Raw genomic sequence first — 13,657 nt, 5'->3', positions numbered from 1 at the left:
TCAAAACGATGAAAAAATATTGCTGTAAACAGTTTATTTTGCGACACCACGAAACAAACGATAGCGTAAAATGAAACGATAGACGTTTTTATATCGTCATCCGATATCGTTATATCGAACAGCCCTAGTCTGAACTGTATTTCATGTTGCTGCCTGTCAGTGTCTTCCTTCTTGTGCATTTTCCTCTGTCTGGTTGCTTCTCTTTCATCAGCTTAGCATTTGCTTCTTTTGCATTTTTCCTCCCTTTCTTTTGACATCTCTCGCCACAAACAATCACTTTTCTTTGCTTCCTTCTTTTTCTTCCTTCGTCTTCCTTGATTTGTCTTTGCGCCTATCTTTTCATTACCCTTTGTATTCTCCGCCTTTCCTCTAGCAATTCCTTTTACATCCTTATGTCCGTCTCCACCTCCTTCACTGTTGTCATTCCCGCTTCTCACATCTCTTTCTCTGTTATTTTGTATGCAGCTCTCTCACATTCCAATGCATGAGTTCATCACAAGCGGATTTAGGTGGTCAAAGGTAACAAACAATCATCCCATACCTTGCTCGTCTGCTTTTTACATTTGTTCATCTTTTAATTTAAATTTTTTTTTATTATATTTCCTTAATTTTTTACAGTAAGTTGTAAATAAATAAAAAAAGAAGCCATTTAACAAAAGCTTTTATTGGATCTGTTCATTTTGATCAGTTAACAGATGCAACTTGGATGGAAAGTGAAAAAAGTAGTATTGTATTGATAAGACTTTGATTTGTTCATTGGTAGAAATGTTTTGGGGCATGCATACGGTACACTATGAATTAGTTTTCTTTTTTCAGTGGCCTTATATGGGTTTGGATATAAAGAGACATATTTCAGTCAGGGCCACTTCAGTCAAAAGAAGTTTGTCATTTCCTTCTAATGTGGGGGAATTATGTTGTACTGGCATACGTGGAAAGCCATTTAGGCATAATGCAGGGAATGGATTGGGAGGGAATCTTTAAGAGTGTCAGCTGAGCCTTCAGCTGCTGAAGGTGCGTCAGCTAATGTGCTGGGACTGCAGCTGAGCTTGACTTTGTGGCCTGCCTGAACTAACACTATGCCTTTTCTTTTTTCTCTGTTTTTCTGTTTTTTTGTCTCAGTTCCCGTCTTATTTTTCCGATCTCATTCCATCACCAGTGTGTTCTTAATTGCAAATTAAATCTTAATGTACTTATGCAAAGCTTTTCACTACAAGTCCTTCATACTACAAACCAGAAACACTGTCACAAACCTGCATATCGATGACACATACAGCCTTTAAGTCTGTATCGTTCCCAAGGACAGGAATAAAACCACAGACTTTGATCACCTTTGTTTCGATCTCCTGAACCTGACACCGGTGTACACAAATGTATCACAATATTAATGAGAAAACAACAGAGAACAACTTTCTGAACTCTGCCTTTCTGCATCACCGTCAGTGCTCTGGAGAGAGACGAAAGGAGAGAATGAGCCAGAAATTAAGATCATAGTGGTGGTGGAGAAGATGCTGAATCCCATTATAAATATCAGTCATAACACGCATTTCTTTATGGTGACTTGTTTGCAGAAATGTTTGAGACATCTTTCTTTACAAGCTAATCTGACGTTCAGAATCCATGTATGCAACCTAAACCATTCATACACATCTACAAATAAACATCTGTAGCCGAAACAGACACGTTCATTCATCTTGTGAAAGCAACACTTTGTTTGGCTGTCTGTGTGTATGCGTGGCTCCATAGATTTAGTAAAGATATCCAAACATGTAAAGATCGGATGTGTATACATAACATGGTAATCCAAATAAAACTAAGGGGAAATAAGAAGAGAAGATCTCAATGTCTTTGTGGTTCAGGTCAGAAGAACTTCTTCCACATGGCATGTAATATTGTCTGAGCTCAGCAGTGTTTAAAGTACTACCCAGGGTGCCGTATCTGACTGTAAAGCTGTGAGTTGTGTTTTGCAAAATAAATAAATATGTTATTAAATTACAATCTCAGTATAAAGCAGGGACTGCACATTAATTTGGCTGTAAGGTCTCAGCGACAATGCTTCAAGTTCACCGTTTGTCTTTAAGCATTCAGAAAAACAGCGATGCAAGACGAATTTATGCTAATTTAAAACTTTAGAGGTGTGTAGTATATAACTAGGAAAGGAAAGAAAAAGGTTTCCAAAGAGAAAATGTGTGTGCTTGTGTGTGTGTGTAGTGGTTACGTTGTTGAGAGAAATCCACACTGACCTCACTCACATTAAACTGACAAACTGATATATGCCCAGTGAGAGAGTGGGACACAGAATATGTATCAGAGAAGAGCGGGAGAAAGAGAAACAACTGAGACAGGGGAAGGAAAACAAGGAGGAGGAAAATCAACACACAGTAGGTCACATATGCACCGTAATAGACGACACGCTCGCAGACATAAAGACTAATATGTGCAAAAAAAAAAAAAAAGGAAAGGCGAGGAAAAAAAATGAGCCAAAATATTTACACTGTGTTAACTTGTATGTGTCAGGTGGAGGACCTGCTGGTTGCTATGGAGAAGGTGAAACAGGAACTGGAGGTGATGAAAGCCAAGCTGTCATCAACTCAACTCTCACTGGCTGAGAAGGAAGGTCACCTGACTTCGCTGCGGGCCGAGAGGCGGAAGCACCTGGAAGAGGTCCTGGAGATGAAGTAAGAAGAAGTCTTTCTCTCCATCTAACTGAAAAAAATTTAAGCTGTTACATTTGGTTACATTTCGTGTTTGTCCTTTCACGCGGCGTACGTAAACGTGCACAATGCCTCATAAAAGTTATGTTCATTCAGTTTCATTCATTTACGTTTTCAGCCATCTCATGTGGCTGCGTTATAGTTTCATCAAAACAGCAAAAAATAACAATATAATGGAAAAATAGTTAATTTCCCTCTAAAACTGTAAAAATGTGACCACAACATGAATGAATGGCGAAAATGATTGTGTGGCTATTTCTCAGCTTGCACCACCTTATCACATTGTTAAAAATGTCTAAATACATTGTTGTCCCATTGAGCTTTTAAGGCATATTTTACAGAGTGCTCTCCAATCATGTCCCTGATCTTGAAAAGCGATGAAAGAGTTCGAAATATTGTCCACCCATCCATCCGCTTCCGCTTATCCTTTTCAGGAGAGAGCCAATCGCACTTACATTCACTCCCGCATTCAAACCTATGGGCAATTTAGTGTTTCCAATTAACCTATCCCCACTAACTGCATGTCTTTGGACTGTGGGAGGAAGCCGGAGTACCTGGGGAGAACCCACGCGAACATGGGGAGAACATGGGGAGACCCCGGCCTGATGGTGGAATTGAACTCAGGACCTTCTTGCCACCGTGCTGCCCCCCATTAGGTTCATTTAAATTTATATAAATTATTTTACATGGACATGCTCTGCATGGCTTTAGTTTCTGTGCGGGTTAGTGCTCCTATCTGCTTGGTGGTGTGCCGACTGCCATCCACTGTTGGCAACACACTGACCAGAACCTCATACAAACTCTGAGTATAAATCATTTACCCAGTGAAATGTAAAGTCTTAGTATGCTTTGTGGGAAGCCAGACTGGGAAACCTGCTGCTTTTAGACATATCTCAACATTTTAAAATATTTTTTGGACTACATCGTTATTTAATAAAAGCGTGGGTGATGTCTCAAATGTCCTAGAAAATATTGATTGCTGTATCATACGTCAATATCCGGTCTGAAAATACAATTCCTCGAGATGTGATTTGTGGTACATTTTGCACACAGCCGTGCTATGTTATTCTCTTTAATGCAGAGGTTAATGTGAAAAGGCTGCATTCGGTTTTAGTTTAACAGTATAAAGTTTCCAAAGTTTCTCATTTATTCTCACTGCTTAGAATTTAAATACAGAACAATCAACTCTTGATATCTCCTGGAGTCTCTTCTGCTGCTTCAGTTTCTATGACTGGTCACATTGACATGATCTTCACCCGGCACCTCATTAACTCTCTCCTCTTATTCCTCCCCCTCTTTCTCCTTTTATCTTCTCTCTCTTTCTCTCCACACTTTAAAATGATATACTTAAGTACTGTGATAATGCAATAACCATGTACCGCTATAAAGCTCTCGTAATATGATTGATTACATTAACAGACACCTACACAGTCTAACTCAAGGTACGGTTTAATAGATGGGTTTGTAGCTTAAATGCAGCAAAGAGGAGTCCCTTCTGCTATTTTATATCCTCACTGAGACCTTACAACAAGGTCCAGTTTAGTGGAACAGTGCACTGGGCTGAAAGAGATGCCAAAGAGACTGTCAGCATGCCCTGTCTATTTAAACAGATTGTGGGACAGTCAACTGTTGGATCATGGGAAATGAGGGCTTCCATTGTGATTTCGTTTTCCTGAACTCCAAGTTTGCATTTTTATTTTTGTTCTTTTTTAGGGAGACTGTGTGTGTGTGTAAGTCTGTGCATGTCCATTCACAGTCCAGGTGAGCAGAGTTACGGACCGTTTTATTGGTGTAGCAATGACTCGTGTGATTATTGCAGGCGTCAGTGAATCAGAATGTGTGGTGTTGTGTTTGCATGAAATTGCGTCTGTGTGTGCGCGCACGTGTGCAAGCGCACTCTTGATTGATTTACCGATGTCAAGCCCCGTCTAGCATTTCTTTTATACATACAATGACTTCATGATGAATATTTACGTAACAGGCACAGACGTGAATAGACACACACACACACACACACACGCTTCTTATATCCTGTACACAGAGTTACAAACAGAGAACACACAAACACATATTAACGTCATATAAACACACACATACACGCTGACCACCCCATAAGTATAGAGTACCAGGAGTTTTTCACGGTTCAGAATTGTACTTCTGGGCATGACTACACACAGCAGTAACAGCATGATGACTGACTGCTGAAAGTTAAAAAAAGAAGTTTCCATTTTACTTGTTCAACGGTAAAAAACAAACAAACAAAAAGAATTTCCAAAAGTTGATTCTGTTCATCTGGACGTAGCGTTTTGTGGGAGAAATGTTTCGTCACTCATCCAAGTGACTTCTTCAGTCTCAGACTGCAGGTTTCCCCAATCTCATAAACAGTACATTTCCATAATGACTGAAACCAGCCCAGTGAAGGAACAATGGGCCGGGAGGTCAGTTCTTAATCTTAATTATGCAAATTCTCATGACCATTGATCAACAACCACTGACCAAAGCCCACTGATCAATGGCCTTGAGTACCATTCACAGAGAGTTGGGGAATGGCTGCAACCACAGCATTGTAAGATGGCGAAAGATGTACCCTTAGGCCCCCTCCTCGATTCAGAGATGGTCTTTCCCTTTTCACGTAAATGGCCTCCTTGACTCTGCGCTCAAACCAGCGTTCCTCCCTGTCCAAGATGTGTACATCCTCATCCTTGAAAGAGTGTCCACTGGCCTGTAGGTGTAAATAGACTGCAGAGCCTCGGTCTTAAAGGTGCACCCTGTTTATGTATTTTCGGTAAACCATACAGACTTGGTGTAGACTCCCCTGGGTATAGCCTGCGGTATGAGGTCCGGTCAATAGGCTTGTCTTGTTCTAACTGCTTCAGACAGTCTATCGCCCTCTTCCTGTAGCCACTTCCTGGGTGTCATTTCAGGGGCTCATAAGTATTTTCATCACTGAGTAGTGACAAAATTTTCTCATGATAGTCTTTCTGGTTTAGCAATACTGTGCACCTCCCCTTGTCTGCCGGAAGGATGATAATGTTGTTGTCATCATTAAGTGATGTGAGTGGCTTCCTCTCCTCCATGGTGATGTTTGATGCTGGGGGCTTTGCATTGCTGAGACAGGCCGAAACTTTCGTCCGTAGTTGTTCTGCTTCCACTTCTGCAATATTGTTGTTACGAATTGCTGTTTCTGTGGCTGTGATCAGCTCCACCAAACGCTACGTCCAGATGAACAGAATCAACTTTTGGAGATTTACTTACCTGGATGACTGAGCATGCATCAAGACAACAAAAAGAATTACTGTTAATCAGAGGCTTTAAAGATAAAGATTCCTTTATTTTTGCTATAATATAGGGAAAATCCTTTCTTCCAAAATCCAATGCTCACTTTTGAAATTCACCAGGTTATTGAGACCAGGGATGTCCAACTCATTATACATCGTGAACCACATGCAACCCACTTTGATCTTAAGTGAGCCGGACCAAAGAAACTCGCCTTTCCATCACTATAAGGACGTTTAACTGCGCATTAATTACCTTTTGTGAAAAAACTGAAATTTCTATTGTAGAAAAACAGGAACTTTTCTGTCATGTTTTTTTTTTTTTATTCGATTTTTATTAGTAGAAAAAGTTGGCACACATGTACCAGAAAAACATCACAGCTGAGGAGGGGGAACTTCACTACAAATTGCCAGCCAGATTTTAAAAGAAAGAGCTGGCAAGATCATAAGTAATGGCACCGTCACATTTCCCCTTTAACGTAAGTCTGACATATAACCTATGGATATATTTGTATTAAATACTGTCCAGTGTATCAGTATAGGAATTTTTTGCTGCAGCAGCCGCAAGAATCCATTATCGGTCAGACTCTAATTAACAATCTCAAGCAGCCAGTTTAGTCTGTGCATCATTTAACATCTCTCTCCTACCAGCTGAATGTATGTGTGAATGCGTGTATAAATATAGCATGATTCCCATGATTAAGCTCCTGTCGCCATTTTGTTCCAGCTTGCAACCTGAACTGTGAGGTGACTGCGTGTTTCCATACACAGATCAAACCTACTCTACATTAAACCAAATATTTACTCTGCTGATAACCTCTGCTGTTTCTGGAGCAGATAAATAAAGTTCAGTGTGACGAATCAGTGAATTATACATTCATTATGTGTCTGCAAATAATGACTCCCCCCCCCCCTTTTTTTCCCTCTTGCCCTTGGCCTCAGTCTTTAACACATATTCTAACTCAGCAGTGAGTTTTACTATTAAAGTTTCTTTGTGTTGTTTCCACACATAAGAAACGTCAAGACAAATTTATAATTATCATCAAACTCTTCTTTTTGGTGTAGAATTTTCCTAACAATGAAACATTATGTTTGTATAACATACTGATAGATCAACAAGTCCTACTTTAATCAATAAAATGTCAGACAGACGTCTTTACGTTTCTCTAACTAACTGTTTATCTCCTTCACAAATACTGATTATAGTTGGCACAGTAGTATGCACTGGGCTGTAGTTTGTTTGTCTTTTGGCTGAGTCTACTGTTTTCAGTTGGTATCTGTTTTGGAGCGACCTTATCAAATCTCTAAAAACCCTCCATGAATTGCCTTCAGGGGCTTATGTAATTTATTTGAGTATCCAACAACGCTGGATTTTAGAGCTCTTATATTTTTCATGCCGTTGCAGGTCTCTCCACACATTTGGGATAATGCATATCTGTGTCTGTTTCTCCTTAGTGAAAAATTTGGACATTTCAGGTAGCTGGTACTTGCCTCTTAGTGAGTTATGCCCATGACGCCATTGCTCATATTTTTCACAAGACATTAGAGTACGGTCAGCAAACACGTCATTTGTTTCTAGCTTTCTCCCACACGTGAAACATGAGATGTTTAAGGTGGCGGCGTCCCTTGTGTTCATATATCTCAATGTATTGCACATGAAGCTGTCTCTGCGCACACGGGCCGCTCTAACTCTTGGGGGTTTGATGTCTGATTTGCTGCCCAGTTTTACATCGGTGTAAGGTTTAATGTTGCTGTAAGACATGATATATGATACAGCATGTTTCAGTGGTTTCTTGGGCAAACACACACAAACACTCACTCCCATGCGGCAACATATACCAAATACAGCTGAGCGAATGTACATACTGACGTTCTGTCTCGCTCTCTCACCTTCTCTTGTTTCCTCCCTCCACACACACACACACACACACACACACACCGATGTGAAGTTGTGAGGCTTTAAGTCTATCTTTGTGCTGTAGTTCTCAGCAGCTGGTACTATATGTCTTTACAGACTTTAATGCACACACACACAAGTACAAATACACAAAAAGAGCCACGCACATCTGCCCTGCAGGGTTCCAACACGTGACTTATTTTCTTCGGGGTTTATGCACATGCTCATTTTCTTCCAGTCTCCTTTGGGTTGATGTGCATGCGCGCTGTCATGTGTTTCTATAGTTTGGCATATGCAGGTGTGTTTGTGCGACTGTGTGTCGCAGCCAGCTGCAGGAATGTGCTGACAGTGTGTGCGTAACAGCAGGGTGTCAGGTCTGAAATCTCAATCTAAATGAATTAAAGCCTATTTTGCTTTCTGCTGTTCAGCTTAACTGACATTTAACACACATCCCTCGCTCTGTCTTTCCCTCATTTCTATTCATCAGTTTCATACAAAGTCAAACACACACATCCGTGTCCATCTTTTATGGTTGCTGTATGTGTTGGGACAGTTTCTAGCTCCCAGTAAGCTAGAAACCCAGTACATGTGATGTGTTTGGTAATGTTTCAGTTGATGCAGCTGTTTTCGTTGTCCAAGATGAAGAGACAGTAAATCCAGCAGAACTATAACTTTAACATCTCCATCAGGACTCGATGGATGGAAGTCATCTCAAAAAGAGGTTCTTTTCCTTAAAAGGCTTTACAGTATGGACAGCAACGCCCTTTATGCCTTTATTTTTCACAGGGAAAAGTCTGCCAAGAAAACCTTTAATGCGAGGCTGTAATTTTACGATTTTTACTGTGATGACGAGTTGCTACATATTTCACCCCTTAACTCATTCAGCATGATAAGACCAGATCCTGTCAACACAGAAACACCCAGATTACAGTTAAACATGTCAAAGCAGTTGAACTTCTCATTCATCCATGCATTTTCTTGACTGCTTATCCAATGGGAGTTGCGGTGGAGATGAAGCCTCTCTTTGTTGACACTGAGCAAGAAGCAGAATACAATGTGGACAGGTCGCAAGGGCTACCACAAAAAGATAGACAACCACATACTAACAACTGTGGTCAATTTAGAAGCAACAGTTTACCCAAGGCCCAGAGGAAGCCTACGCAGGCACAAGAAAAGCATGTAAACTCGTGCAGGTTTCAGTCATCCAGGTCATGGTAGTCCTGAGTGCTGAGAAAATAAAGCAGCTGGGCTTCTTTAAGTCCCCGAAGGTGTATTAGCCACATCCAAGAGGCTTCTTTGATGATGGAGATTGGATCATCTCTGATGGAGAATCACTGGGACTTCACCTCTTGTGGTTGTTCCCCTGGAGGTGGTCCTGAGCGTCAATGACCCACTATTAATCATATAATGAACAAAAATGTGGGTCATTACCATCACTGGGGCCAAGGTGTGATACCTCTAAGCCCCACACCACCATCATGTGAGTTCTCGTCACCATCAGTTGTTTTAGAGCTCAAGAAGCCTCTTGGATGAGACGCGAAACATCTTTACAAACCTCCAGTTGCTGTCTTTTGAAGGACTCGACTAATAAATGGAAGCTGCTACAGCAAAGACTCGGCCAACCAACAGGCTCAGCCACAGAACCTTGTTGCTGTCATGTGACAGCGATAACCACCATGTTGTGCTGGAAATCTGACACGGTTTGTGTCAAATCCACTTTTTATCAGATTAAATATTCTCAAATTTAAAGATTTGGTTGACCTCAGAACTGCGCAAACAATGTACAAAGCAGCAAATAAATCTTCACATCACAACATTCAGAACTTGTTCCAAAAAAGACCAAATACTCATGACCTGAGAGGAATGCTTCTGTTCAGCAAGCTTCTAGTAAGGACAAATGTAAATATGACAGCATTACAGTCAGAGGAGTTAGTGTGTGGAACACCTGTACAGATGAAATCAAGAAAAGTACATCAATACAAAAATTCACACAATTGTTCAAAAAGAATAAATTGCATGAATACAGGAAATCCTCCTCTCAGTGACTAAGTTGTCTCATTGTGTCCTCATTTTTTATAGATCAAGGGCAGAGTAACCCAAGCTTAAGTGTTCATTAAGGTGTTTGTCACATAGATATAAAATAAGCTCAGAGATTAAGCGGCTGTTAAACACAGCGTGATTAGTTTATGTAAAAATGTAGTTTGTTGTTGTTCTGGTTTACGTGCTGAAAATGGTTTTATTTGTGTATGTTCAACGTGTTAGACTTGTACATAGTTAAACATATATTGATCAAATAATGTTGAATCCTGGATATGGATTGGTAAGCAATGAAATTTGAAATAAGGGGGTAGAAACAGGAAAACTTCATCCTACTCCTTTTCGAGCACACACATGATGGAGTGTGCTATATATCTATGTAGACATAGATATATACACGAAAACTTAATGATTTTTAAGTTGTTTTTTTCTCTTGTTATTTCAATTATATTTGCATGTTCAAAATAAAATTCTGTCTGTCTGTCAATCTATCGATCTATCTATCTATCGTCAGTAGTGACCACATTTTCATATGACATTTCCATTCCAACAGAACTGGGTTTGTTGAGGTGTAAACTCTGGCTTCTTAATTCTGAGATTTTGAGAGATTTTGGGTTCTAATTATGCTGCTCTCATAAAGGGCTAGAACACGATACATCATGGTATAATGATTAAAGCGTACACATGTCTCCATGACTGTTTTCTCCTCCTAGACGACTGGTATCTATAAATATCATTTCTTTTCTTGAAATCAAAAGCCTTGGTTTTTTATTTAAATTATTTTATAATGTGTCAAATGTTAATTTACCTAATTAAAAAGTGATAAGAGGAGAGGAGATGTGCAGGAGAGAACGAGGGGCTCACAGAGGAAGCAGCGGAAAAGACAGTAAAGAGGTCAGGGCAGGAAGTATAAGTCGCTTTAGGGGGGAGGGAGTAAGAGGATAAATTAAATGAAAGAAAGAAAAGCAGAAAATGTCTTTTTGGCAGAGAGAAAAGGAGAAAGACAGCTGTCCTACAACAACTTACAACATATCCAACAAAACTGCATGATATCCCAAAGAAATGATATTCCCTTCATCTCTGTCTGCCTTCCATCTTCCGTTCATCCATCAATCTTTGAGATGACACTTTATGGTTAATGTCCCCTCCTTTTACTTTCATGCCCTACCTTTATGCACAACTTTATGTCAACTAATTTATTGATCATATTTTTACCAGACAAGAAAAATTCACTTAACATTTTATGAACCTCAGAAATCATCTGTTGCACCAAATGTTGTAAACAGGTCATCAGAAAAAAAAAAAACACTGAAGAAACTCAAAGAAGAGAAGAAATCAGGGCGACGATGCATGACGTCAAGGTTTTCAGCAACAGGCAAACAAAGTCACTGGCAGCACTGGCAGTTATTTCCTTTCTGCAGAGAAAGACGCAGAACATTTTAGTTATTTAATCTGTGTGTGGGATGCTGCCTCGGGTTGAGAAAGTAGTGATAATCTTGTATTAGGAGGTGATTCACTGAGAATTTTTTTCCTTCAAATTCCCAGCAACACCAAACTCCATCTGGATATAATAGACCTGGATCTCCTGTGCGCACAACAGACTGGACAGATTTTAACCCACTAAGATGAAGCTTTTTAGTAGATTGAGAGTCCGTTTGAGGAAAAAAAAAAATCACATTTGTCTTTTTCACTTGTGCACACAAAGACTAGATTTTGAGCCTCGTGTACAATTAGGCCATAAAGAAAGTCTGCAGACACACGAAGCGGCTTCGCTGTCTTCAGTCTCCTGCAGTGAGAACCTTGGCCGATGCCTCAAGGTGAATGCTATAAATTCAATTTATTTCTCCTTAGCTGCTCTGTTCTCTGTTTTATCTCCCTACCAGACTCCTTCTCCTTCCCCCTGCGCCCTTTCCGCCATCCCTCCCTTCATTCCTGTCGTCCCTCCTTTACTTCATCTTTCAACCTGAAATAACTTCTCTCAGTCCATTCCATCCTCCTTTTTTGTCTCCTCCCTTGCATCCTCCCTTCCACTTTTCTTCATCTCTTTCCATTCATCTCTCCATTGCCATCCCTTCTTTTAAGCCTACACCTGTCTGGCAAAGTCATTATTGCCTGATTTCTGTTTGGCAAGCTGTATATCTCCCACCGTCCGTGTCTTCACCGTTGTCACTACATACTGAAACTAATCGATGACGTGTCGGGCTCTCTTTTTGCGCTTTTGCGTGTGTGTGTAGTCGAAGATCTCATTTTCGAAGGCTCTGTCAATGGAATGACATCTCTGCTTTTTACAGCTGTCACTAACAATATGGCTGCATGTGTAAGACACGCGCACACACACACACACACACACAGTCGTTTACAAAAAAAAAAGAAACAGACAGCAAGACTGCTGAGAAGCTTTCCCTCCCAGAGGAATGCTTGGAGATGTATACAAACACATACGCACAGACGCATAAAAATACATCCTCCCACACGAATGCATGTACACATGATGCTCGTGGCAGCACACCAAGCACAGAGATGCGCTTTGATCCCCTCAGACAGCAATGAGATTAATCCACAGTGTGCCAAAGCAAGTCTGTGTTTGTGTGTGTGTGTGTGTGTGTGTGTGTGTAACAGACATGTTCAGAGCTTAGTATGACAAAAAGGGGCACGCAGTTTTGACACTTAGTCTTACAAGCTCAAATCAGGGCGCCACGCTTTATGTCTCGCTCTCTTCTCTCCACTTTTTTGTGCGCTCTGTATTTCCCTTTTGTCTTTCGCTCTGGCTCTCTGCCTCTGTTCTGATGCTTTTTTACTTTTTGTAGGAATCTGAAACATTTGAATCGGTAAACTAGAGACAATAAAAGACACGCTTCACTCAGAAGTTGTGTTCTTTTGTTTTTGTTTTTATTTGATTTTCTAAAAACAAAAGAATCCTTGTAAACCAGTGAATGTTTACTTTCATGTCGCTGGCATCATGTACGCTTTGTTACTACATTTTTTCGGACATGTAGCCCAATTCTTTGAATTAAACTCAGTTGGGGGGGTTTGGGGTTATATTTATAACAGGGAGATTACAGCTAAAAGAAACAAGTGGAGAGGAAAAACAGATAAAGGAAAAAAGGATGCGGCAAAACCTAAAGTTGCCTCTTTTCCTCGGGCTGATTACAGGTTGCGTGTGCCAGGCCATCAAACAGATCATTAAACAGCAATTAAAGAGAGAGAGGGAGTGATGAAGAGAGAAAACGTATCGAAATACAGAAAACAAAACGTGGATTCTTTCAAAGCCTCTGATTGTATGTTGGAAGTGCCAGACGATTTCATTTCTATTCTGGGAATAATAAAAGTGCAGTATAAGACCGGCAGAGGAGAACCGAACAAACCAGTGACAAACCAGTCAGCTTCAGATGAAGCTAAAAATTGACCAAAATAGTTTGATGATTCAACTTTGTAATCATGGTTAAACTATAGGTATAATGAATATTTGTATTGTAATGATAACATTTTCTTTTCAGACTTTTCCCTCCTTTTTGGCAAAGCTGGCTCGCAGTAAAGTGATTGTTAACTGAAATAAAAAGATGGAAATGGGAACAATGGGTTATATTTCAAAGTGAAATAGCTTTAATCATTGTTTGAGTTTTGCCTTTTCTTAGTTTTGTGACCAAGATTCACATTGAAAGATGATTAAAAATTTTTTTTAATTTGATTCTAATGTAAAGAAATAGCAGCTGTGTTTAGTGTTGCGCCGCATAAAT

The 13,657-nt window shown here is 40.1% G+C and overlaps 1 protein-coding gene across 16 annotated transcripts in view; it reads left to right on the top strand.

The window, feature by feature from the left end:
• The window catches only part of LOC102193240 (ELKS/Rab6-interacting/CAST family member 1-like), a 135,359-nt gene that overhangs the window by 67,828 nt on the left and 53,874 nt on the right, over nt 1–13,657 (top strand). For 8 of the 16 annotated variants that reach the window (XR_001290272.1, XM_013908802.1, XM_013908801.1 and 5 more), the window contains 2 exons: nt 466–519; nt 2,515–2,675. Coding sequence is in view for 12 of the 16 variants with exons in the window: in XM_013908802.1 (XP_013764256.1) it covers nt 466–519; nt 2,515–2,675 (215 nt within the window). In the remaining 4 variants the exon portion in view is untranslated. The remainder of the gene's footprint in view (nt 1–465; nt 520–2,514; nt 2,676–13,657) is intronic. The other 8 variants (XR_001290275.1, XR_001290274.1, XR_001290273.1 and 5 more) reach the window with 1 other exon arrangement.

Source organism: Pundamilia nyererei, unplaced genomic scaffold (assembly GCF_000239375.1).
Source record: "Pundamilia nyererei isolate P.nyererei 1_Seehausen unplaced genomic scaffold, PunNye1.0 scaffold00014, whole genome shotgun sequence".
NCBI classification, from domain to species: Eukaryota; Metazoa; Chordata; class Actinopteri; order Cichliformes; family Cichlidae; genus Pundamilia; species Pundamilia nyererei.
This window is presented reverse-complemented; position numbering and strand designations above follow the sequence as displayed.